We start from the raw sequence: 26,380 nt of genomic DNA, 5'->3' as shown, positions 1-26,380 counted from the left end.
CCCCAAATCTCCCCCAGATCCCAGGGCTCCTGCAGGTCGGGTCAGCCCCTCAGTTAAACTCAGTGCGTGGACAGCACAGCCAACACGGGTCCTCAGGCCTCAGGCTTCCCGGGACCCTGACCCCGAGGCTGCAGGGAGACCTCAGCCCTGGACTGAGATCCTACGAGGCCACGGGGACCCGCGGGAGATGTGCCTGGGCCAGGAGGTGATTAGAGCAATGGAGGAGGAGAAGGAGGGTGTAAAGGGGGGAGGGGAGAGGGGGAGGGGGAGGGGGAGGAGGGGGTAAAGGGGAGGGGAGGGGAGGGGTAAAGGGGAGGGGCGGAGACGAGGAGGAGGAGGAGGAGGAGGAGGAGGAGGACAGCAGCCCCTCCCTATGCCTGGACCCTGGATCAGAGGCCAGACGGCAGAGGATGCTGGCCTCATCCTTCAGCTTCAGTGCCACCTTTCAAGTAAATGACAACCCAGGAAATAAAGGCTTTCCTCCCACCAAACTGGGCATGTAAAGAACGCTTCACATGCAGCATTTTTCCTGACAGATACATTACCTTATTTCAACTTTGGAAGAAAAAATTCAAAGAGCACTGACATCGGGTTTAATCTTTTAATGGAAAACTCCCCAGAGAACAAGCAGTAACCAGCGGGGAAAACAACCTCTGTGAACCAGGGGGTAAGAAGGGAGCCTGCGGGGAGCGGCGCAGAAACCAAAACACAAACCCTCTCTGGCTGTCGTGCGCCTGGCGTGGCGCCTTCAGCCGAGGGCCACCACACGCGTCGCGTCACTGTCTTGTGGGGCCACGAGGAAGACACCGCAGACGCCATGTCCCCGTTTCAAGGGAAGGAGGACGGCGCTGGCGGAACAAGTGAGCAGCCTGGCAGGAGCTTCCCCTGCCCCAGTGTGGGGCCCGGGGTGGGAACTGGGCCGGGGTGGGGGGCGCCTACAGAGATGCCCTTTCTGCACCAGGGACCCGTCCTCGTTGTCACCACCCGGCCCTCCGGGGGACAAAACTGACTGGCAGGTGTGTGTGTCTGTTGAGATCCTGCAGGCTTGAAACTCCCTTGTCCCCCGTCCCCTGGCCGACCCGCATGGCCCTGCTGTCTCCAAGCCTCGGCCTGGCCGGGGACGCCCCGCACCTACATGCGTCTGCATGGCGGCCACAGTCCCTCACCCGCGGGCCCCCCATGGGGAGGCGCCACGAGCCTCCCAACCACATGACCCCCACACCGTCCGGGAAGAGGACCCAAGTCCTGGAGCCCCAGGGGAGGCCTCCCGGAAACATCGAGAGTATTTCTGAGCAATCAGTGCCCTTTTTCAGACTCGTGAGGCTAAAATGAGGTGGGTGAGCCAGGAACTTGGGCAGCGAGCAGGGGGGCAGCGAAGAGCAGCCTCTCTGCTCCTGCAAAAACCGTCGGCACGTCGCTGCCAGCAACGCGGCCACATTTCAACCCCAGGAGCACGAGGGAGCTGAGGATGCGGGGTCCAGGGGGGCACCGGACCCGGACACGCCCGTCACCCAATGCCACCTGACCACAAGGCCCCTCTGGGCCTGGGTGTCCTCCTGTGAATGTGCTCCACGGGGGGCATGCAAAGATGAGGGGGGTGACCTTTACACCTGCCTGACGTGTCCCCTCCTGAGCACACGAGCGCGGCCTCTCACAGCCCAGCACCCACACACCAGACACTTCACTAGCACCTTCAACCCGCTCTGCTGCCCCCCGCAACCCAACCAAGAGCCAGCTTCCTCCTCCAGCCTGACCTATGGCTAACAGCCCCTCGGCAGACTTTGCAACGCAGCTTGTCATCTTTCTTACCAGACTCTGAACCTGCCACAGAGGATTTGTATGTGGTTCTGTCTGCACACCACATCTGTGCACGCGTGTCGTGTGTATGATGCATGCATCTATCAACCACCTTGTATACCTATCACCCACCTACGTCTATCTACCTACATCATCTATTTACAACATCTGTCATCTCTCTCAGTCTCCGTGACCTGCATCAGGCTGCCCACGTGGGAAAAACTCAAATCACACCCCACCCAAAACCATCAACTCCTCCCCTCAGTGCCCCCAACTCTGTGGTACGCCCTTGTCTCTGACGCCCTTGTTTCCGAAGCTTTCCTTTCCTTTTACCCAAAGATAATCAAATGGAAACCACGGAATATCTTCCCTCTGCTACCTACAGTATTTTCAGAGATGAAGAAATTCATCGATATTCGGCTAACTTCGTGAGCTGCTGGTAATCTATCTTTTAATCTCAGACTCAGGCACTAGGTACACACACACACACACACTTTACACAGTCACATCTAGTCCCTCTGTGGAGATGTCCCATCAGTGTGAATGAGTATAAATGACCCTCACAAAGAATGCAGATATTCCACGCAGTTTTACAATCACACTGGGGCTGATACTCAAAATATGTAGGCTCGCTGCTGGGTTAACCCCTTCCTTGCTGGACCAGGAGAGGCCAGTGGACGAGCCCAGGTGGCTGGAAGGGCTGGGAGTCCGCGCCAGCAGGTAATTCCCAGCCAGCACAGCCGTCCTGGCGTAAGCACGGGGGCATCCGCCCTGCGCATCCTACCTGCTGCTGAGACAAGCCTTCGGGCATTGGAGTGAGGACGGCTTCCGGATGCTTGCAGTCCACGTCAATGAACAAGTTCTGTTCCTCTTCAAGACAGGGTCTGTGGTCTTAAAGGAAGACAGAATGTGCTAGTTTCACACTGAAACAGGATATAACATCACAGCGCAGTCAAGTTGGCTGTCAAAGCAACGCCTTGGGCAGACACCTCAGTTCTACGTCTCCTTTCCGCCCAGCAATGAGTAAAGTGAAGTTTTAACAAACCCAAGAAAATATCCTTCCCACAAGAGGAATGTGGTGTTTGTTGATATTTGAGACTTTCAATACTTGAAGTCTAACTTCAAAAAGCCGAGGTGTCATTTGAACACCTAGATGGCAGAGTAGAAATACATATCTCAATGTCTTAATCTATAACATATCAAAGTCAGAAACAAAGAAAAGCAGCTGTGAATGACTAAGAACCAACACTCGATAGTCAAGGAAAACGAAGGGAGACTTAGTAACTTCCTGACTTTCTCCCTTTCTCACTAGAAGTCTGTAAAAAGCACAACTTCCCCAAGATCAAAAATTCTAGACCCAAATTAAATTCATTTCTAAAAACTTAGATGCAGCTACGTAATCTAAAGAATTCACAATGGGGCTTCCCTGGTGGCGCAGTGGTTGGGAGTCCGTCTGCTGATGCAGGGGACACGGGTTCGTGCCCGGGTCCAGGAAGATCCCACATGCCGCGGAGCGGCTGGGCCCGTGAGCCATGGCCGCTGAGCCTGCGCGTCCGGAGCCTGTGCTCCGCAACGGGAGAGGCCACAACAGTGAGGGGCCCGTGTACCGCAAAAAAAAAAAAAGAATTCACAAAACAGCTAGAAACCAGAAAAGCACAGGAAATTTTAGGTAATAGGAACCTGGAGATGATTTAATTCAAAGATACAAAACCCTAGCTGCACAGAAGAACTGTCAGAAGAGCTTTAAGGAACCTACAGTGTCTATACACCTATTGGAACGGCCAAAATCCAGAGCAGTGACTACACCAAGTGCTGGTGGGGATGCAGGATGGCACAGACACTTCGGGAGACAGTTTAGTGCTTTCTTATAAAACTAATCATCCTCTTATCACATGACCCAGCAGTCATGCTCCTTGGTGTTCACCCAAGGGAGCCAAAAACTTATAACCACACAAAAACCTGCACACGGATGTTTATAGCAGCTGTATTCACAATCGCCAAAACTTTGAAAGCAACTAAGATGTCCTTCAGTAGGTGGGTGGATAAAATAAACTGTGGTCCATCCAGACAATGGATATTACTCAGCTAAAAAGAAAGGAGCTATCAAGCCATGAAAAGACATGAAGGAACCTTAAATGCGTATCACTAAGTGAAAGAAGCCAATTTGAAAAGACTACAGCCTGTATGGGTCCAACTAGAAGAGGTAAAACTATGGAAGCAGTAAAAAGATCAGTGGTTGCCAAGGTTTGGGAGGAGGGAAGGATGAACAGAGAATTTTTAGGGCAGTGAAACTACTCTCTATGATGCTATAATGATAGATATGTTTCCTTATTCGTTTGTCCAAACCCACAGAATGTACAACAGCAAGAGTGAGACCTGATGTGAACCATGGACTCTGGGTGATGGTGATGTGACAGTGTAGGTTCACGATTGTAACACATGGACCACTTGGTGGGGATGGTGACAGTGGGGAGGGAGGCTGTGCCTGAGTGGGGCTAGGGGTTTATGGGAAATCTCTGTACTTTTCATTCAGTTTTGCCGTGAACCTAAAACTGCTCTAAAAACAAAATAGTCTTTAAAAAAAAACACAACATTCCAGCGTGCGGACGTCTCCCTCAGAGGTCCACTGACGGCCTGGGGGTGGAGCCCTGGCATCGCTATTTGTAAGAGCTCCCGGTTCCCCGCTGTGAACTCCAGGGCTAAGAGCCGAGACTTTAGCCCGGGCTTCCCACCTGACAGCTCAGGAAGCTAAGGCCGCAGGGTTCAGGGGTGTGTGTAATGGGCCCCCCTCCCCCCAAACCAGGGACGATCCTGTGATACTCTAGTCACTCTCCCCCTGGAGTTGCCTTCCGGCCTGCCCCGTGCACCTGGACCCCGTTCCCTTGCGATCCTGGTCCAGGGGTCTCGGGTGGGCCCGAGTCGGCATTTCTGAGCAGCCCCCAGACTCCGGGGCCCCTAACCCCAACCTCTGCACCTGTGGGGCTCTGCCTGTGTGCCCTCCCACGAAGGGCCCCCTCTGGGGCACCTGCCCGCGGCCAGCTCCCCACCGGGGAGCACACTCTATCAAAATCCACATCCCTGTCTCAGCCCCTGACACACTGTCCATCCTACGTGAAGAGGCTGGGGGCTCCGTGAGGATCACACCTTCTTTAAAGGCCCAGGTGGCTTTACGGCCAATTACAGTCTTCCCGGGCCATTCACAGGGGAAACACGTGACCTTAACGTCCTCTCCCTGCACGGCTATCAGCAACCTGCACTGAGCCGGCACCCGCTTTGCCCATCAGAAGGTCGTAGTGGCAACACAGAAACGTGCTCCTGAAGGACCAAGTGAGAGTCAGGACGGTCATTCCGCACGTAAACCCTCAGCTGCCCGCACAGCCGGGTACCTCGTACCACACCAGCGCACAGACATGCTCAGACGCTAGAGAACCCGCGCCCAGAGCTTGCTGCCGACGTGAACACACCCAGACAGGCTCTATCTTTCTGACACACAAGCGCCACGGGCTGCTGCCCCTGAGTGAAATGTTTCACGAACCTGAGAATTCCGGAATCCTCTCACCAGCACAGAGGATCCTGCGTCCCCACTCAGAGCCCACCGTACCCAGCCTCAGCCGTGAAGGGGCAGGAACGTGCCCAGGAGCCCCGGGCACTGTGAACGCACCCCCGTGACTGTGTTCTATTATCCACGGCCCTGCTGAGAATCCAGGGGCTCTGTGGGGGGAGAGCAAGCCCCCGGGGGGACCCCCGATCACCCGACTGCTGGGAGGAGCCAGTTAAGGGGGGGCGAAATCCACCCCCTGCGAGAATTCACTCAACTTCCTGCCGCCCCCGGAGTCCTCACTGCCCCGAGCCAGCCCCGAGCCCAGGCAGCCTCCCCGAGGCCGCGTCCCGCAGACCTGCAGAGGCGAAGGACTTGGTCCTGATGAAGGAGCGGCCCCGCTTCACCACAGCCTTCGTCTTCTCCAGGCCGTCCTTGGTGCCCTCCTTGGCGGCCTTCACGAGCTTCTGCATCTGCGGGGAAGGGAGGCCGGGTGAGGCTGGGATGACTTGGCAAAACCTCCTTGTTGCTTTTACTCCATTTTAAAAGAATACTGTCAAGTAGTTTGCTCTGGAAACATCATCTGAAATGGGCTTTTTGATCTGGGAGAGCTTTCTTGGCTGTTGTGAAAGTGTGTGTGTGTGTGTGTGTGTGTGTGTGTGTGTGTGTGTGTGTGTGTGGTTTGGGGCTGTTTGGTCTTTATTTTGCTGGTTAAAAAAAAAAGAAGGAAAAACAAATTTACAAACAGAGCCCTTCCTTAACATAGTTTTAAAAAAGTCTCCTGCTGTGTTTAAGTCAGTCTTCGTTTTTATTACAAACACTTGCAAAGGGCTTTGCAGAAGCCGAGTGCCGAGAGCTGAGGCCACAGGTGTGAACAGTTTGCCCAAGGTCAACGGACAGATGGCAGGAAACAGTGGAGCCCCTGGCTGGAGACCCGCCAGCCGGCTCAGCCGCTGGACACTCCCCAGCCTCCCCGGGGCTCCCCATGGAGGCCGGTCCAGCGGCTCACGGGCCCTTCGTACTGATGGTCACAGGAATGGCCAGCTGGAGAGACCTGCCGGGATACAGACAGAGGGACGGCCCGCGGGAGGGGTCGGCAGACCCCCTCCTCCACGGAGACTGAAGGGTTGGAAAGACCACCGGCCCCCGCAGGGGAGTTTGTCCATCCTGGTTCCCTCAAACCAGGCTCCTGGCATAACACTTAGACTGGCCGTTAGGGCCAAAAGCCCCCAATGATGTGCTTTGACATTTCACCCCCATTTCTTATCCTTAGACTCTAACGTCTGAGATATTGGCCACTGGGTACGGAGCGACTGATCCTTTAGAGAAAACCCAGATGGCCTCTTATGACACAAGCCAACACCCTTCGGGTCTGTCTAGGTGCCGGCCTCCCCGCCCTCCTGCGATCCTCCCCAGGGGAGAGGCTTCAACACCCGCCCGCTCCGCTCCAGGGCTTCGCCTGGCCTCCCTCCGGCGGCCCTTTCTACGGGGCCACTGCCCGGTTGCGCGTTTGCGCAGAGCGCCGCCGGCTGAGGGGCTCTCGGGGGCTGAGTGTGCACCCTGGACTCGGGAGCTGTGCCCCTGGGGGGTTCCCACTCGAGGAGCCTGCAGCCTGGTGCCGGACACGCGTAACTCCAGCCCGAGCGACTCTGCAATTCCTCGCTGTCCCCGCGCCTTAGGCTGTGTCCCTGAGGATGTGCCCCTGGCCCACCACCCACCTCGATGGACACCAGATCCAAGTCACACTGCCTGGCTGACCCCGACTCGGACGCCCAGCCACTCACCACCGCCTACCCGCCAGGTTAAACGCGGCAAAGCCACTCTGCCTGCTCCGACTCCTGTATCCCTTCATCCAAACGCGGTTTCGTCTGCTGACGACCCCGGATAGCCGCCCGCCGTCCCCGCTTCTCCGCAGCCACCGCTGGTGCCTCGCGCTGCCTGTGCGCCCCTCCTTAGTTCCCTACCCCCCCATCGTCCAGATCCCGCCGCCCAGACCCGGGCTGTACACGCTGTCCATGCTCCCTCCAAGGAGTCAGAGAATTAGGGACAGACAGACGGCCAGGGACCCTCCAGGGGGCCGAGCCCCGGCTCCAGGTGAAGCCACACAGGTGCCAGGCTCCGGGCGGAGGGAACGGCCGCCCAGGGTCGCACAGCTGCAGCAACACGCCAGGCCCTGCTTCTCCTGCAGAGGGCGGCAGCGCGTAGCCGGCCCCAGACGAGTCACCCTACCTGCTCCTTGCCGCTCTGCCGCCGTCTGATCGTGCATATTCCCCTCTCTTTGCTGAGCTGGCCTGCCTCGTACCCCTCCCTGGACCACCCGGCCCTGTGCTCCCTGGAACCACCCCCACCCCGGCCTCCAGATTATCCCAGGGGCTCCGCCTGTTTCCTGCACGGAACCAGCCCAACGCTGTGCCGGAGGAGATGCCATGATTCCGGGGGCTTCGCTCCTGCACCGAAAAGCGTGGAACAGAGCCGTGATGTTCCAGAGACGTTTCTGAGTGAACACCTGCCTCAGGTAAGTGCCTTGCAACACGTGTGAACAAATCACAAACATCAGAAGGACGAAGATCCCAGTGAAGGAAAGGTTACTTGACAGTGTCCTTTTAAAACATCTCAAACAGTGGACACCACGACACTCACACCCAGCAGTTCTCAACTTTGTGGTCTCAGGAGCCCTTCACACTCAGAAAAGTCATCGAGCAGCCCAAACGGTTCTGGTTTACCGGCTTTATCTATGTTACACTACGTAAGGAGTTAAAATTGAGAAAAATGTTGAATATTTTTATTAATATTCATTAAAAAAATATTTAACCTATGACATTTTGTCTCAGGTAACGTTTTATGAAAAATTACTACATTTTCCAAAACAACAAAAAAAGTGCAATTGTTTTGCACTTGGGGGAACCTGCCTCGCGTCTAGCGTGGAGACGGTGTATCCCACGTCCCAGCAGGCGTGGGTCACGCCCTGGGGCCTCCGTCCACACGTTGGGGGACGGAGGGGGACAGAGGCGAAGGATGCCCCGGAATTGACAGGAACTCGCCACTGCCCGGGTGGCCCTGGGGTTCCCTGGACCGCACCGTGAGAACCACCACCCCGGCAGAACTGGCCAGCTCTGGGGCTGAGTTTTCTCGTTAAAGGACAGTCTGTTTTTTGCAGAAGCGTTTTCAGCGTGAACCACACTACCTTCAGTTCATGTTTGTGCTTTAGCTGCTGAATCTCTACCGCGCCCACCGCGTTTGCCACCAAATGTCTCATCTTTTTCTCATAGTGCTCCTTTAAGCGGGTTAGGTCATGGGAAAGCTACAGTACAAAGAGATACAAGCTTTTCACAACACGCTCTTTCCGGTGCTTTGAGACAATCTTACATTGAAAGGGCTTGAGCAGCATCTGGTGGGTGATGTCCACACACCAAGGTCCTACTGCCCCGGGCCCCCCCTCCTAGCCCACCGGCTCTCGAGAGATAAACACATGAGTGAGGAAGACACATCATCAGAAGACAGACTCCAGGTGAGCCAGGCTGGAGACTCTTCTATGCTGAACAAGAGAAAGTAAATGCACAGAAATATGTGGACACCGTCACGCCTTTACGTTTTGGTGAAATTAAAATGATCAAAAATGTAGAAATATATATAACATTATTCCGCTGTGTCAGCACCAAAGCAAAAGAAGCTTGAATTCAAGATTGTATCGATGGGGGAAACGATTTGGGGACGACCACGTAGATTTTTAAGTCTCCAAACTGACATAACTTTCTCTGCAGCCCACGGGGATGGGGTGAAATCTTGTAATTCAGTCCTCACGTGATCACAAACGTCTCCAATAGGCAAACCGAGGCCCCTGCTCCTTAGTGAGTGTTTCCCATGTCAGCCCAGACAAGGACACCTCAGCAACTTTTTTAATAAAATCTGAGACTATGAGGGGAGTCTTAAACGACTTACAGTGTCATCCTGGCAGCTTCTGAAATACGACTTTTTAAACTAGGAAACTTGGTACTCCTTAGAGCTGCCCTCGGGACGCTGCCCCACAGGACGGACGCGTGCTGGACCTGGTGAGGACTCTGCACTCACGGCCGCCCGGGGCTGGCCCTCCACTGTCTCTGCTGCTGGGCCACCCGGCCTCCTCTATCAGCATTGCTGGTGGTGCATCTGGGAACACAGGTCCAGCTGGGCGGCCAAGAGGGCGGAGTGTCCACTCAGTAATCGTGCCCACGGCTCAGGGGCCATCGCCTGACCAGCCCAGTTTGCACGTCATCCGCCAGGCCTGCTGAAGTTGAAATTTATGAGCGTTTTAACCGCTCTCCAAGGCCCCACTGGGTGCCCCATCCTGCTGAGATCAGGCCCCAGTGCCGTATTTAAAATCTCCATTTAAACCTGGAATGCTGGACTCGGCTGTAACAAGCCAATGTCACCTTAGTTACCAGCTCCGTTTAAAATGACAGCTGTAGCTTCATTCGCTGGTTAAGTCTCAGCTGTAATAACTCTGGTGACAGAGACAGCTAAGTTCTGGGGAAAGCTTGTTAATGATATTGAGTAGCTGGGTTGACCACCACCAACTGGTAGAGTCTTCTTGAGTTTCAGGACAAGATTACAGACTATACGAACACGATGCGCCCGCAGTAATCTGTAAGCCACACCGACGTGGAGGCCACGTCCAGGGGCCCATCGGCCTGGTCACGGGGGTGCAGGCAGGGGGAGGCGTAACTGATCGGTCCTGCCCTGACTTATCGACTCTGCTGTGATGACGAGGCACTAGCCACAGCCTCCACCAGCGTGTGGCCTGCATCTAGACGTCACACAGAAAGGACATGGCGCGCTGACGTGACCGTGGACGGCAGTGGGAATCACCCTTTTACCAACAGCCAAAACGCCCAACGACAAGAGTGTTCGGAGTGGCCAGTCACCCCTGGACACCGGACACCTCAGTGGGGTGATCTCCCTCAGCAGGGCCTCTCTCAGATCCCCACCCTACAACCTCCAGCCCTGGAATCCACTCTGCAACCTGGAGCTCCTCCCTGGACCCTCATCTCGGGAGCTTCACACACACACACTCCCTCCCCTTAAGGGTGCTCCCGGGCAGCTCAGCCGCTCTCGTCCTATAACATCCTTTTGTAACATGTTCTATTTTTATATCTTCCTGTTTGTGTTGAGAACACTGAGGTTCAAAACATCCCGTAAAGGACAGCAGGGCTGTGCTGTGTCCCACCCGGCCAGGCTCCGTCCATGCAGCGGGCTGGGCACAGACAGCGTTACGTGTACACAACACAAATACCCAGGGAATGCTTATTTACGTAAGTTATTCAAGATAGCGAACTCGCTTAGGGCCTTTGGAGGGATTTGGTTTATATAAATTTAGTTTTCCCATCCTGCCAAGATTCTATTACGTGAACTAAGGGCAGTCTTCTCTTTTGCCAACATCTAGTGCTTTTCTCAAAGTACGTATCAACAGCTTAAAAAACGACAGTTTAAAATAGTATGCGAATGAAAATGACATCTTATAGTCCCGTCCACATGTCCACGTGAGAACGTTTTATCTCTCAGGCACACACACTGGACACGTACTTGCTTTTTGTGGTCGCTGCGCAGGAAGGACTGGGGGACCCCGTTTCTGCTCTCCGAGTCGCTCTGCTCCTCGTAGCTCTCAAATTCGCTCGAACTCCACCCGTACTCCAGAGAGCTGTTTCCACCTTCATCTCCATTCTCAACATCATCATAAATCATTTCATCTGAATGCATAAATGCCAAAAGGAAATTTAAAACGTAGACCCTCACTGGCTCTTGTTCTGTCTGTGCACGTTCGTCATCTGACCACATCGTTGGGGGCTGGTACCTCGGAAAAGCTTGGAGGAACGGAACCTCAGGTGTGGCCGCCCCCGGAAAGGTGCTGGACTGATGGGCGTGGGGTGACAAAGCTCTGATAACCCCCCAGCCCCATCCACGTCCTGAGGACCACTGGTCTATGAGAAGCCACCACAATTATACCCAATGATGTCTTGCCCATAGAGAACTTCTGACAAAGGAAAATTTTTCTTTAGATAAATGTATGGAATAGAAACAGATTAGACATACAGACAGATTAACAGATCACAAACAGATGGATGACAGAGATATTCAAATATGAATGCAAGTGAAGCTTACTGCAAACAACTATAACTTTTGCTTTTGTGCTAAAACTAGCCCATAGTACCTATAACCTGTTACTGTATTTAAATATCTTCATCACATCAGTCATCTTAGAATTAGCGAAAAGCACATCTGTTTACGCCGCCAGATACAATGCCAAAGGCACTGCCTGCAGAGGGGACACACCGGTCTAACAGAACAGCTATCGGCAGGGGCACCGCCAGCCCACCTTTTGTTGCCGTTTGATTTTTGAGACCCCAGATCAGCCCATCTGAGCTGGGAAAGGTCTACCAGGGAGGATCAATTACTCAAAAATGCATTTCAAACTTGGTTTTACAGCAACCTGCCTTTAGTCCCCACGTTATTTGCAGCAGGTACTTAAATAACTACCCCGGAGCACACTTATTCTAAGGACCTGGCTGGTTTATGTAGAAAGAGGGCCGAAGGTAAGCACGGGTCTCCTGTCATGTAGGAATCTCGGGAGGAGGCCTCCGTTAGCTGAGGCCCTAACAGTGCTGGGGACCTGACAGCGTCCAAAGCATTTGTGGGATGAATAAATGAATCCACGCAGTTTGCTGTCGGTTTTAAGAACATGTCCTCTATTAGGCTGGGAAAGTTCCCTCCTATCAGGAGTTTTTAACACTGGAAGGCACGGTACCAAGTACCTTCTAAGCATGTATCAGGATGAGCGTATGGTCTGTGTCATTCGCCTGATTCTGTGGGAAATAACATCTAAAGAACCAGCCAATGTTGAAAGATACCTGAACTCTGGACACAAACCTCCAGGGTTAGGATGGGCTTTGGCTTGTTTGCTGAGATGCTGCCAGACGTGGTTTCCTGACATTTCATTTGGGGTGTTCTGCATCACGCCGTTCGGGCGAAGGGGGCTCTAAGTTTGTGCTAACACCCTCAGGGGGATGAGAGGGGGTCAGTTCACTTGCTCACTACTCTTTCCTGCCTTCTATGGGGTTCAGTACCCTTTTCCTTGAACTATTCCTCGAGGGTCTACGAGCAGTGAAGCTCTCCAATCTGCGTCTGAGGTTGCCCGTTTCTCTCTTGTTCAAGGACAAGACTTGGGCTGGATGTGAAGATGCGGGCTGGAACCGAGCCTTCTTCAGCACTTGGGGAACATTACCCTGCTGTGTCCCAGCCTGCTGAGAAGTTGCAGTTCCTCCCGGGTGACTGCGCCCTCGCTCCTGTCACTGTTAAGATATGCACAGTGGGCTGTGCTCGGCAGTTGGAATTGTACACGCCTCGTGGCGGATTCATGCTCAACCTGCTTTGAATTCGTATTTCTACAACCCGGGAACTTACATCTGTAATCCTGGAAAATTCTTAGTAATTCCTTCCTCCATGACTTCCTGTATATCATTTATTAGAGACATGCCGGCCCTTCAAGCCTCCATGTTTCTTCCCTTTCCGCTCATATTTTTCCCATCTTTAACTCCTCCTGTTTCTTTTTAGGATAACTGAGAAAATTACCCTATCTTGAGGGCTGGGATATAAACACGTGCACACACGAAATTGTACCACACAACATCGGTGAGACACCGTAACCTTACGAAACGTGATTACAGACACACAGAGCTGTGCACCTAAGGTTTCTGCCTGCCCGCCTACATCCAGAGGGAATGACGGTAAAGTGCATCTCATAAAACTCCAGCCCAGACAAAAATCAAACCTGGCTCAGAGTCTGAATTTTCTCTTGGCACGTCATCATAAATGGCTTCTTCCGGATCTGGAAGAAAAGGAAGGGGAACTTTAAAAACTGACCCCGACCCAGGGAGAACGTCCTGCACTTCACGGAGCTACAGACTCCTGTGATGTTACGGCTACTCAAGAAGTTAGTGTTATGATAAGGATGACTCGTGGGGCCTTACCAAAGCATGAGCACTGTTTTTAGGGCAGAACACTTCCTTGGGATGGAAGGACATCTCTAAACGAAGCGGTTGTGAAATGTATCCAACAGGAGTTTTATGGTCTCCAAGCCAATTTATTCCATTATTTTGCATTCAATTACACGTCTCCACATGGCTCTTATAAACATTTTTAACTTTATGCAGTTGATGTGTTCTGATACACAAAAATTACAAAGGTGGCATGCAGTCTCAGAAACAAAGGGACAGCTTCACTGCTGCTGTCGGGTAGGAAGCTTCAAAATCAACCGATGGCGTCATCTCATTTCTCACCCCTGCAGCTGAAACGTGGCCACACGCGCGTATAAAAATGCTGAGCTTTGAGGACAAAACCTCTCAAACTGCATTATGTGAAACGTTAGCATCCTAGGAAACTGTAAGGTGTTTTCTTTAAAAAAAAAAAAAAAGGAGGGATCCTCCACGGGCAGATACTCCGTGTGCGTGTCAGTGGTCCTACAGGAGAGCAATGGGGTTTGAAGTTCATGCACATATTCGGAAGAGCTCCATGCTCTACAGGGAAGCCAACCAAACTATAGGGTCCTCCGTCCTGGAACCCACGAAGGTGACTGGTTACTAACCAACGCAAGCCAAAATGACATAAATACAGCCTCGCCCTCCTCTGACATGCGGCCACCGTCCCCTCCCCACATTCCCAGGACCCAGCTGCTTCTCGTGCTGCACTCAAGCTCCCACGTCAGAGAGGCTTGCTGTCCCGGAATAATGTTCCTCGACTGCGACCACGGTATTTGCACCCCCGTTAGGCAGTGTGGGAGGCTGTTGATGTACAGACCTTACTTTCAAATACAGCTGTTCTACTAATAAAAACGAGTCATGGGGCTTCCCTGGTGGCGCAGTGGTTGGGAGTCCGCCTGCCGATGCAGGGGACGCGGGTTCGTGCCCCAGTCCGAGAAGATCCCACATGCCGCGGAGCGGCTGGGCCCGTGAGCCATGGCCACTGAGCCTGCGCATCCGGAGCCTGTGCTCCGCAACGGGAGAGGCCACTGCAGTGAGAGGCCCACGTACCACAAAACAAAACAAAACAAAAAAAAAACAGTCATGGGAGAATGTCAGATTTTACTTGGGAAATAAAACTGCTTGAGGATAGTGAGGTGACAACTTAATCCTGTAATGCTCCAGAGGTAATAGCCCCCTAGCAGAAGCATCTACTTATGCTGAGTTGTTTGTTTTGGCAATGTCATAATTAAAACCAGAATGAAACATTCCAGGGGAGAATTTAATAATTAGGAGATTAAGATGGTTCTACCTTGTAAGTCAATCATATAAGATGATTACACAGAAATCAGTGAGCCAGTGGATAGTAAAAGGGATAATTAGAAAAGCCTCACTTTAAAAAATAATAATAAAAAACAAAATTAGCTCTGCTTTCTACACCACACATGGAACAGAAGGTCTGCTGCACCATCTGGTCAGTGGCCTGGCTGAAGCATCCCCCACTCCCTCTTTAATATGGTACCATGAGAAATCATCTCATTGGGGATCACAAGAAACAATGCCTTGTTCATGCCTCAGTCCCCAAATCTCTAACTTTTATGACAAAAACCAAGACCTGTACTAGAAAGAATCAATCAGGAAGAGGGAGATGCTGGGATGCAGACAGCGGAGATGATCTGATGGGAGACAAAGTGACAGCTTCACGGGGCCCTGGGGAAGCATCTACACAGTCAGCTCTGGTCAGTACTTCAGGTGAATGGACACAGGACAGGAGAATAACTGGCTGAGGCTGACAGATACGCACTGTCCCCGGGGGGCTCAGGGGTGGCCCTCCAGGCTCCCGGCGGCCATGGTACTCACTTTCCATCCAGGCTGTGTTGGCCGGATCTGCAACCCACCGGGCGAGGGCACTGTCCTCCTTATGGACTGGACCTTCACTTAAAGAAAACACACCAGAACATCAGGATGTTGAGAATCCCTCCAGTGATTAAAAAGTCACTGTGCATGCAAATTGGGCACTTTCCCAGGTAGCATTACAGGATACACCAGGTTCAAGATTTCCTCCACAACCATGGATAAATAAGTGCATTTGAATGCCTACCACACACACACCACATGTCTAGCACAGCATCCAGTGCAACGAGACATGAAGAAACGCAGTCCCTGTCCCAAGAGGCCTGACTCGTCCTCCTGTTTCTCAGATCTTGCAGAGGGTTCACTATGTGCCCCAAACGATGCTGGGTTGTACGGACACACCCAAGTGAGACTTGGGCCTCTCAGTTCCAGCAACAGGGCAGACTTCAGTACAGCACTTTCAATATTGGATAGAAAAACCAGGCAGGAGATCAATAAGGAAACAGAGGATGTAAACAGCACTACTGACCAACTGGACCCACCAGACCTCTACAGAACACACCCCCCACCAGGCTTAAGAGCTACAATTATAAAACTCTCAGAAGTAAAGGATGAAAAAGCTTCAGGACACTGATCTTGCCAATGATTTATTGGACAGGACACCAAAAACACAGGAAATAATATGAAAAAATAGATAAACTGGGCTTCAACAAAATTAAAAACTTTTGTGCCTCAAAGGACACTACCAAGAGAATGAAAAGACAACCCACAAAAGGGAGAAAATTCATGAATCACTTATCTGATAGGGGTTTAATATTGAGACTATATAAAAAAATACCTACAACCGGGGCTTCCCTGGTGGCGCAGTGGTTGAGAGTCCGCCTGCCGATGCAGGGGACCCGGGTTCGTGCCCCGGTCCGGGAAGATCCCACATGCCGCGGAGTGGCTGGGACTGTGAGCCATGGTCGCTGGGCCTGCGCGTCCGGAGCCTATGCTCCGCGACGGGAGAGGCCACAACAGTGAGAGGCCTGCGTACCGCAGAAAAAATAAAACAACCTACAACCCAACAACAAACCCAATTCAAAAATGGGCAAAAGGACTTGAATAACATTTCTCCAAAGAAGACATGCAAATGGCCAATAAGCACATGAAAAGATGCTCAACATCATTAGTCATCAAGGAAACACAAATCAAAACCACCACGAGGTACCACTTCACACTCACCAGGAAGGCGATGATTTTGAAAAGCAGGAAATACGTTTAGTAAGCTTGGAAAAATTGGAGCCCTCACACACAGCCAGTGGGAATGTAAAATGGTGCAGCTGTGATGGAAAAAAGTTTGGCTGTTCCTCAGGAAGTTAAACATAGGATTACTGTGTGATCCAGCAATTCCACTCCTAGGTATGTACCCAAAGGAACTGAGAGCAGGGACCTGAACAGATACCTGTACACCAACGTTCACAGCAGCGTTATTTACAGTAGCCAAAAGGTGGAAATGACCAAGTGTCCATCAGTAGATGGGTAGATAAACACAATGTGGTATATACACACAATGGAATATTACTGAGCCTTAAACAGGAAGGAAATTCCAACATACACTGCAATACGGATGAACCTGGAAAACACGATGCCGAGTGAAATGAACCAGACACAAAAGGACAAATACTGTACAATTCCAATTATATGAGTTACCTAGAGTAGGCAAATTCATAGAGACGGAATGCAGAATAAAGGTTACAGGAGCTGGGAAGAGGGGGGATTGTGGGTAGGGTTTCTGTTCGAGACGATGAAAAAGTTTCAAAAGTAGATAGTGGTGATGGTTGCACAACAATGTAAATGTATTTAATGCCACCAGATTTTAAACTTTAAAATGGTTAAAATGGCAAATTTTATGGTATATATTTTTGCCACAATTTTAAAACGAATAATGCAATATACCAAAACCCACAGAATGGTCCACTTTAAATAAGTGAAATGTACTACGGTATGGGAATTATAACTCGATAGAGCTGTTTAAAAACAAAAAAATAAACACACCTACCATGCACCAAGCATGTTCCCATGCTAGGGGGTAGGTGCTCTAAGACTTGGTAAAACCTGGTCTTTGTCTTTGAAGCATTCAATCTAGTAGCAGAAAGGGACACAGAAATAACAGTGAGAGCACAAAGCAGAGCACAATGCAGGTGTGTGCAGAGCACAAAACCTGGTCTTTGTCTTTGAAGAATTCAATCTAGTAGCAGAAAGGGACACAGAAATAACAGTGAAAGCACAAAGCAGAGCACAATGCAGGTGCGTGCACACAGCTCTGGAAGCGCAGAGGAGGACAGTTTCATGAAACGAGACATTTAAGCTAAACGAGACATTAAGGGTTTTGAAGGGTGAGTAGGAGTTTGCCTAGGGGAGGGGATTTTCCTGGGAATTTCGAGCAGATGCAACAGCATTTGTGAAGGCAAGTGGCACGAAAGAAAGACTTATAATCAAGTTAGTTTCAAGAATTGTAGATGAAAGCTGGGTTAGACAAAGTTAAAGATCCTTTCTCCCCCTCGGGATTCTGAGAACCTTTACAAGGTTAAGTACTCTGAACGTCTCTGGCAGGGAGACGGGAGTGGCGCGTCATCCAGCTCTCTGTGGCTGTGGACCCGCAGTTTTCTCTTTTTCTGCAAAGCATAATGTTAACGTCTTTAAGAGTCCTGGTGTTCAGGAAGACCCGATCTGGGGTCCCTGGGTGAGAGGGGAGAGGGTACGGAGGACAGAAAGACCACGGGGTGGGGGAGGGGCCTGGGCAGTAAGAGCCTCGGAATCACTGCGCACGACATTTCAGGAGAAGGTCAGGGACTCAGAACATCCGTGGAAAATTAGTAAAGATACCTGTTTGTTGGATCCTCAGAACTCAAGGAATTCAACTGGCTGTCTTCTGCTCCTTCTTGTGTCTCTGCCAGGAAAGAGAAGAAGTTCACATTGTTTTACGCCCGAAGGAAATGTTGAGGAAGTTGCTTTTTATCCTCAAAATGGTTTCATATTTTCCTTTCTTATCAATGAGAGGTTTACCTTATTGTGAAGATGATCAACTGATAGATTTAAGATTTTCAGTTTTTAGATCAAACGTATTCAAAATAGGATTATGATGAAGAGTGACACCCAAAGGTCTTATGAAACTACCTGAAATAAAACGGTGCCCAAAGAAACCAAGCTAGAGAAACACCCTAATTATCTCCTGTTTCTTAAGTTTTCATGGGAATTTGCAATTGTGATTTACTTGAAAATGTGTCTACATGACAAGCTCAAAAGATTCTCAAGAAAGAAGTACTGAAGTTGGTGATATCTGACAACCAAACTCCCTGTTTTCCTCAACTGTCTTAACTGGGAAGGAAAGAACCCTCTTACTGAAATTTCACACAAATATGTCCTGATCATGCTTCTGTGACGCCAATGTCCTCGGGGCTACTCCTGCCCATCAGGACGTCCACACCTGGGACAGTCCTCACGGTGCGTCCCAGCACAGAACATGGAAGCAGAGCAGGTGAGAGAAGGGAAAACTCAGCCGAGATGCCTTTACTGGGCTCATTCTGAACAGAACCGACTGCACTTCTCCAGAGGAGGGATGGTTTGTGTCTTCAGCTGCCCTCCTGACCTGGATGTGCGGGGGGTGGGAGGTGAGGAGGGAGTGGCAACTGCCCACGGGCTTCGGCCGGGACAACGGTGAGCTGCACACTCGGGCCCCGGCTGCTCCCACAAAGCACCGCAGCCTGCGCAGCTTATGGACAACCTGGAGGCTGGACGTGCAAGGTCAAGGCGCTGGCAGGTGCGGTGTCTGCTGAGGTCCCTCAGCATAGGTCCCTCTGTGAGGTTCATAGACCATCTTCTCTGCGTCCTCACTTGGAGGAAGGGCTGGGGGCTCTCTGGGGTCCTTTATCAGGGCCCTGAACCTATGCGTGGGGGTCCATCCTCATGACCTCATCACTCCTGACACCGTCACCTTGGGGGTTAGGTTTCAACATGTGACTTTCGGGGAGACACACACTCTCCCTTTAAACCTAAAAACTGAAGCCCTGCAGAAACAGCGGATGCTGAAGCAATGCAGCCAAGGGGCATCTGCAAAGACGACGGAGGCGGCTGCGTAAACCACGTCCTCGAAGCTACACGCCTGCTTCTTCCCGCTAAGTGGAGGTGAAAGCCGTGACTCACTGAACCAAAACCCCAATCACAGAGCTGGGCCCCCTCAGCACCCCGGCCCCCGACAGCCAATATCACAGGTACAGGGACAGGCTCCCTGCACCTGCCCGGCTTCCTGAGGAACCTCCTGATTCTCCCGACTCCTGCCCCTCTCCCGGGTCCTCAGTGTGCCTGCTACACACGCACGCACACGCACACACACGCCCCAGGTGTGCAGTCTGCCCCGAGAGACGGAGAGCACCTTCTGCCCTCCCCCCCAACCCCGCCGCCCCGCGAGGTGAGGCACAGGTGCGGCAGCGCTACCTGCGGGGCCCACGGGGGTGAGGGCAGGGCTGGAGTAGGCAGGCAGCAGCAGGGGCAGGCCGGAGGGCACGGCGTAGCCGCAGGGCACAGGCACCGAGTACCCGCTGGGCACGTGCAGGCCCCCGCCCTCCCCCTCGGCCTCCGGGTCCGGAGGCGGCGGCTGGTCCTCATGGAGGGGTGTGATGTCGATGACGGAGTAGGGGTTGACTCTCGTCGGGACCCCGGGTCTCAGCGGTTCCGCCAGGGCGTCTGTGTCCGCTCCCGTGCCATTTTCGTGTCCTGAGGGTGAGAGGAGCCCGTGGCAGACACCCGGCCGTCAAGGGCACGGCCGACACACCCCAGGTCCGGAAGCACTGTCCTTTGGGGCATCGGTGGGGTCAGCGCGACCTTGGAGGCGGGGCACGCAGCCTGGCTGAGCCCAGGGGGGCTCCTCCAATGAGGCGAATGGGTGACACGCTGCCAGAAGTGGGGGGGGTCACTAACCACGTGGAGAGGTGGTGACGGTCCCAACCAGACCATCGCTGAGTGAATAAAAGTCACCAACTCCACCCCCAAATTTTAAAATATAAATTAAACTTCTACATTTCATCTCAAACGGCATTATTTTGAAAAAATGTTTTATGCAACACAGTGACAAACTGGTGAGGCCATTTTTATTAGAAAATAACAATACCTGTTTCCCCCAAAATATAAATAGAAAGGTAGGTAGACAAGACTGAAAATCACGGAAAATAGAAAACAAATAAGAGAATCTCGGCCAAACTTAAGTCATTTCAGTTCACATCGTATTACAGAAACATCACACATCTCGGGCTCCCGGACCCCACCTTCCCCAGGACGTTCCAACCCACAGGTGGGCCGGCTGGTCCCTGGGTGGCCCGAGGACGCACCTGGTCCGGCCGCGGTGCTGGTGGCGGGGGTGGCGGTGTTGGTGGCGGGGACGGTGGTGTTGGCGGCGGGGCTGTCTGCTCCCGTGTCCCGGGCCTCGGGGGCGCCCGGAGCCCGTCTGTCTGCTTCTGGAGCTTCATCTACGCCGTCGAGATCCAGCTGTTCCCCCTCCTCTTCCTCATTGTTGTTAGTGTCGTACTTGACTTCATTCTCTGAAGTTTAAAGTAACGTAAACCACAGTGTTAGCGTTACCGGGAAAACGGCCTCCACGCTCCTAAACACACCGCAGCCAAAGTCAGCCAGCGATGAGCACCCAGATGGGCACCCGGAGGTGCTGGCGGCGCCAGGACACGCCCTCCCCGCATCCCCCGCCGGGCTGGCCCACTGCCTTTTTTTTTTTTTTTTTCTTTGCGGTACGCGGGCCTCTCACTGTTGCGGCCTCTCCCGTTGCGGAGCAGAAGCTCCGGATGCGCAGGCTCAGCGGCCATGGCTCATGGGCCCAGCCGCTCCGCGGCATGTGGGATCTTCCCGGACCGGGGCACGAACCCGCGTCCCCTGCATGGGCAGGCGGACTCTCAACCACTGCGCCACCAGGGAAGCCCTGACCCACTGCCTTTCTACTGGGGAGAGTTCGTGCCATCAGGCTTTGGGGCAGCGATCTGGCTTTCCTCTCAAAAGGACCCACAACTCACAGTCTGGAAAGAAAAAAGCAGGAGAGACAGAAAGGAAGAGAAAAAGCACTTCCCACACTTTACACCTGGACTGAGAACCCCATTCGTAAAAATCAACTTGGAATAACATTAAATAAACCACCAGGCGAGGAGCAACGTGTAACTCAGGAGTTCCTACGCGATCAGTATGATTTCATCCCTTCTGTTCATCCTGGCGGGCTGCGTACCGTCCTCACGGTTAAAATCCACAGCGGTGAGCTACCTGTGTCACCTTGGTCATGAGAATTCTTTCCAACACTGCTTTCTTTGGGGGAAAGTGAGAGGGGATGCAAGGATTTGCTCATATAAGGGTTTTTACATGACAAACAATAAGATCCCTCATGCAGACTTTTAAAGGAAAAAAAAAAAGTCAGTTGAATTTAAAGGCTCAGAACACTGTTCCTGCAATAATCTCAAATCACTAGGGGGTGACTTTCTTTAAAAATCTTTTTCAGGAAAAAAAAATGCACATGCTGGAATTAAAATGTGAAATGGCATTAAAATCCTCTGTGTCTGAGTTTTCTGTACATTATGTATATAAATACTAATAAATTACACTTACAAATGTTTTGTTCTAAAAAGAAATGGGTGAAGGTGGTCACGGAAGAGCCTGTGTCTCAGGTCCCACGGCTCATGTTTCATTCTGTCCCCTCCCAGATATTTTAGAGCCCATTTAGTGCGAGATATTGTAAAGCTTTTTTCTAACAATTTTCATAAATTCACTTGTAGGTATATTTTATCTAATTCTCAAAGTCTGGCAGTTGTACGATATAATCTCAAACAAGAGGTTTGACAAGAGAAAACCCCAGCATGCAGTTCGGAGTCCGTGCTCTCGAGAATCTCAACACTGCCCGGCATGATTTGTTGTTACTAAGTCAAAACATAAGCTACTTTTTCCCCATCACTTTTGTCAGGGTATTTAATTGGTATTATTTCCCTGTCACATGTATTTGGCAAACGTGAATTTAAGGAAATGATGACAATTGTATTTAGAAAACGTTCTGGAAAATTTTATTTTTCTGTCTCAGAGATTTTTTTTAATTTTTTTTAATTTTCTTCTTTTTTTTTTTTTTTGCTGTACGCGGGCCTCTCACTGCTGTGGCCTCTCCCAGTGCGGAGCACAGGCTCCGGACGCACAGGCTTAGCGGCCATGGCTCACGGGCCCAGCCGCTCCACGGCGTGTGGGATCTTCCCGGACCGGAGCACGAACCCGTGTCCCCTGCTTCGGCAGGCGGACTCTCAACCACTGCGCCACCAGGGAAGCCCTGTTTCAGAGATTTTTTGCTCTAATATGTGTTCGCCGGTTTACTTCAGTGAATAAACTGAGTACCTAATGATTTAGCAAGAAAAAGGAGAGAAAGAGGCGGCAGCTGCAGGGAAAGCGGGGTGGGGTGGGGGAGGGAATCCATCAGTCCCAGCCCAGCCCGGTAGCCCGCAACTCCTGGCAGAAGTTAGGACCAAAGGCCACAGTCCACACAGCTGACCAGGAACCCCGGGAATCAGGATGGGCTGGCTGGGGTCCCTGGCACTCCCAGTGGGAGAGCGCTGGCCGCAGGGGTCATCCCTCCTCTGTGAGCAGACAACGCTCCAGGACAGCTGAAAACCCATTAACACCTGTTAAAGATGTGCCACAAATTAACACATTAAGGGAAAAAAATAAAAGAGTATTTGTAAATTCAGAGATCGGAGCTAGGCATGTTGTTCCTGGGGCTTGTAAGACCATAGCTGATTATAATATGCAAGCTGGACCCGAGATATGCTTCTCTTTATTTCAAATGAAGGCATTTGTTTCTTAATTCCTCTTACTGTTATGAAGGAGAGCTTTAAGAAGCAACAGGCCGCACACAGCCCCACCAACAAGGGGCTATTCACAGCCCGTCCTCTGCTGCCTCTAGGCTCTGCGTGTCACAGCTGGGACCAGGTCCCAGGGCAGCAGGGTGGCGGAACAATGCCGCCCCCTGTCACCCGCTGGCATGCCACCCGCTGTCCTTCACTTCTGCCCGAGCTCGTCACCGTCACCGGGCACCTGGTGAGGACTGTCCCGAAGCAGCAGGAACATGGTGACATTACTGACGTCCTTTCCCCACCATGACTCACTTTTCTTTTGTTTTGCTATTAATTATAGAAAAGCTTTAGCTGGTAGTGACTTTACCATCATCAAAGTGTTGAGTTCTGCATCCTGAGACATCCTGGACCATCTTGTAATACCGTGTTTACATCCCGGAGCATCTTCTAACTTGACTCTCTGAGAGCCTCCAGGGGCCCCGCCTCTAAGAGCTTTATGGATGTTACCTCCTGAGGGCGGGGCTGCTCCAGCTGTTATCCCAAAGGAGAAGGAAACTGAGGCCTGGAGAGATGAGGCCAGTCATCCGCTCACGCACCTCAGGGACCACGCTCAAACCCGAGCAGCTGTGTGCAAAACCCTCGAAGCCGCAGGCTTCTCCGCCACACCCCACCTCCTCCCAAATCCCACTTTACCCGGACGATTTGACTTGTCGCCAAGGAAGCTTCTGGAAAAGGTACAGGTGCCTGATGACAGGTAACGATGGACATGGATAGCGTTACCTCACCTGAACATGTTATGACACTGTGCACAGGACACTATGCAGCCACTGAGAATGACAGCTGTGAAAGCTATGTGGTGACACGGAAAATACTTGTAAAGTTTCAAGTATGACATAAAAATGTATACTCAACAATCTTAAAAATGTAAATTCAATGGCTGCAATTATGCAGAAAAGAAATATGAGGGAAAAGACAGAGAACAGATGAAAACACAAGTGTCCCAGTGGTGCTGGGGAGAACGGACCTCAGTGATTTCCAGCCCCTCTGTCATGTTCAAGGGAATTTTTTTTTTTAAGATTTAATTTTATTTATTTTTGGCTGCGTTGGGTCTTTGTTGCTGCGCACGGACTTTCTCTAGTTGCGGCGAGTGGGGGCTACTCTTTGCTGCGGTGCTCGGGCTTCTCCATGCGGTGGCTTCTCTTGTTGCGGAGCACAGGCGCTAGGCATGTGGGCTTCAGTAGCTGCGGCACGCGGGCTCAGTAGTTGTGGCTCACGGGCTCTAGAGCGCAGGCTCAGTAGTTGTGGCGCACAGGCTTAGTTGTTCCATGGCATGTGGGATTTTCCTGGACCAGGGCTCGAACTCGTGTTCCCTGCATTGGCAGGTGGATTCTTATCTACTGCGCCACCGGAGAAGTCCCTCAAGGGAATTTTTAAGAGGACAGTTTCATTTTCACAATGGGGGAAATTATACCTAAAGCATCACTGAATCATCAAAAACGATGCCAGGCTGTTATCCCCATTGCTAATCGTCACAAGTGTTAACTACCCAGAAAATCTTGTATCAGAGTATAATCATGTTTAAGGCATGGTACTAACATGTTTAAATCGTGGTCTTAGCCCTGGGCTGTCAACCAGGAAACAGCCATCAGCCCAGGGAGATGGAGCTGGTCCTCTCCCGGCATCCTCAACACCCCACGTCGGCGGGACCTCCCCAGGCTCCCCAGAGGAAACCTCCCAAGCGGCCCATGTAGAAGCTGGTCCACGTAGAAGGTCCCACCTACTCCCAGCTGCGAGTCACCTCCCAGCTAAGAGGGGCCCTGCCTGGGGACAGGGTCGGGGGAATCACCCGTGAACAGCCTGGCAAGACTGGCTGCGCCCCGGGAGCGACAGGCCTTGCCGGTGAGACTCGTTCGCGACCGTGAAGACAGCAGGCGAGCAGGGCCCAGGAGCACCTGGTGCTGGAGCAGCAAGGGGTGGGGGGCACGCGGCCCACTGCGGGGAGAGGACGGAGGGCGCTCGTGGGAAAGGGTGGTGAACTCTGCTCGGCCCTCAGCGCCCCTCCAGCCCCCCGAGGGACCCTTCGCTCTCTGTGCCCGTCCTCTTCCGTCTTTATTGAGGTATGAGTGACAAATAAAAACTGTGTATTTACGGCGCAGGACTGGATGATTTGATCCACCTGTGCTCTGTGAAATCATCACCGCAATCAGCCTCCACCCCACACAGGTACCGTCTTTTCTCTTCTCTGCTTTTCCCGCCGGCAGAACATGTAAGCTGCCCTCTCAGCAGACAGGCCTCAGCATCTCATCCCTGCGGCTGGACCTCGGACGCGGCCTCCTGCCAGCTGAGTCCCCGCACAGGCCTGGCTGCCACCTCGCGGTGCCCGGGCGTCTGGCCATGCGCCCTGGGCCGAGGCCTGTCCCAGGCTTGCAGGCCCACCCGCCAGGACGCGGTGCTGCTGGGCCGGGCCCTCTCCTCCCGGGACCAAGCGCAGAGGTGCCTCTGGGGGTGAAGGTGGACGGGCGTTTCTGCAGAACTCGGGGCGTGACTGGGAGGCCGAGCCCCTGGGGGGTGGGCACCGGCGGACAACGGGCGTTTGCCGAGAGCTGGGGAGGCAGGCGTGGCCTCCTCTGCGGAAAGCAGGCCCTGTGTCCTGGAAGGACAACGCACCTGCCACCAGGTTTGAGCAGCGCGCACGTCACCCAGTCCTAAAATCCAGGTGCAGGTGCTTCTGGGCCTGCCTTTTGTATTCTGATGCCCCCAACAGCCGACGCCCCCTGAGCACCTCGGAGCCCGGCAGCTCCCTATCCTGCGTGGGTGCCGAGGGTGCTGGTGCCCCATGGAAACAGCGAAACGGCACAGAAGACAGCGACGGCTGGTTTCAGTGAAAGGCCAGGAAGGAAGGGGCGGGAGGGCAGTCGGGGGGTAGGAGGGAGCCCACTGCCCGGGCCACGCTCGGGAGCGTGCGGCCAGCACCAGGAGATGGCCCAGCGCACAGGGGGCCGTGGGGACCCCAGGCCTGTCCCCGAGAGGCCACGCTGCCCGGCATCGTCTGGGCATCACCTCCTTGACGGGGATGAAAAGTGGTGAGCGGTGTTGGTCTGTCTCGCTTTCAGTTCAAACAGTCAAAGTCGGGTCTAGCCTGGAAGACCTCAAAGGTCAGCCACTCACACTCAGATCAAACTGCGGCCCAGAAACAGGCCCCAGAACCCCTGGCAGACCTGGAGGGAGCCGACAAGGAGGCTGCCTTAAGCTCCGCTGGCAGGTGGCCAGTGGCCGCAGGGTTCGGCCTAAATCTCGTCTCTGAAGTGGGCCGTCACCCCCCTTACCACCTCCAGGGGGTTCTG

At 52.6% G+C, this 26,380-nt stretch overlaps 1 protein-coding gene across 10 annotated transcripts in view; it reads right to left on the bottom strand.

The window, feature by feature from the left end:
• Positions 1–26,380, bottom strand: part of ARHGEF10 (Rho guanine nucleotide exchange factor 10) — an 88,970-nt gene that overhangs the window by 46,914 nt on the left and 15,676 nt on the right. For 8 of the 10 annotated variants that reach the window (XM_060136308.1, XM_060136310.1, XM_060136312.1 and 5 more), the window contains 9 exons: positions 20,544–20,753; positions 19,654–19,932; positions 18,046–18,109; positions 15,184–15,260; positions 13,137–13,193; positions 10,895–11,058; positions 8,520–8,636; positions 5,694–5,808; positions 2,582–2,688 (listed from right to left, as the gene is read on the bottom strand). In XM_060136308.1, the coding sequence (XP_059992291.1) occupies positions 2,582–2,688; positions 5,694–5,808; positions 8,520–8,636; positions 10,895–11,058; positions 13,137–13,193; positions 15,184–15,260; positions 18,046–18,109; positions 19,654–19,932; positions 20,544–20,753 (1,190 nt within the window). The remainder of the gene's footprint in view (positions 1–2,581; positions 2,689–5,693; positions 5,809–8,519; positions 8,637–10,894; positions 11,059–13,136; positions 13,194–15,183; positions 15,261–18,045; positions 18,110–19,653; positions 19,933–20,543; positions 20,754–26,380) is intronic. The other 2 variants (XM_060136307.1, XM_060136314.1) reach the window with 1 other exon arrangement.

The sequence above is a fragment of the Lagenorhynchus albirostris genome, chromosome 21 (assembly GCF_949774975.1).
Source record: "Lagenorhynchus albirostris chromosome 21, mLagAlb1.1, whole genome shotgun sequence".
NCBI classification, from domain to species: domain Eukaryota; kingdom Metazoa; phylum Chordata; class Mammalia; order Artiodactyla; family Delphinidae; genus Lagenorhynchus; species Lagenorhynchus albirostris.
Note: the sequence above shows the minus strand (reverse complement) of the source record. Positions and strands in the feature narration are given on the sequence as shown.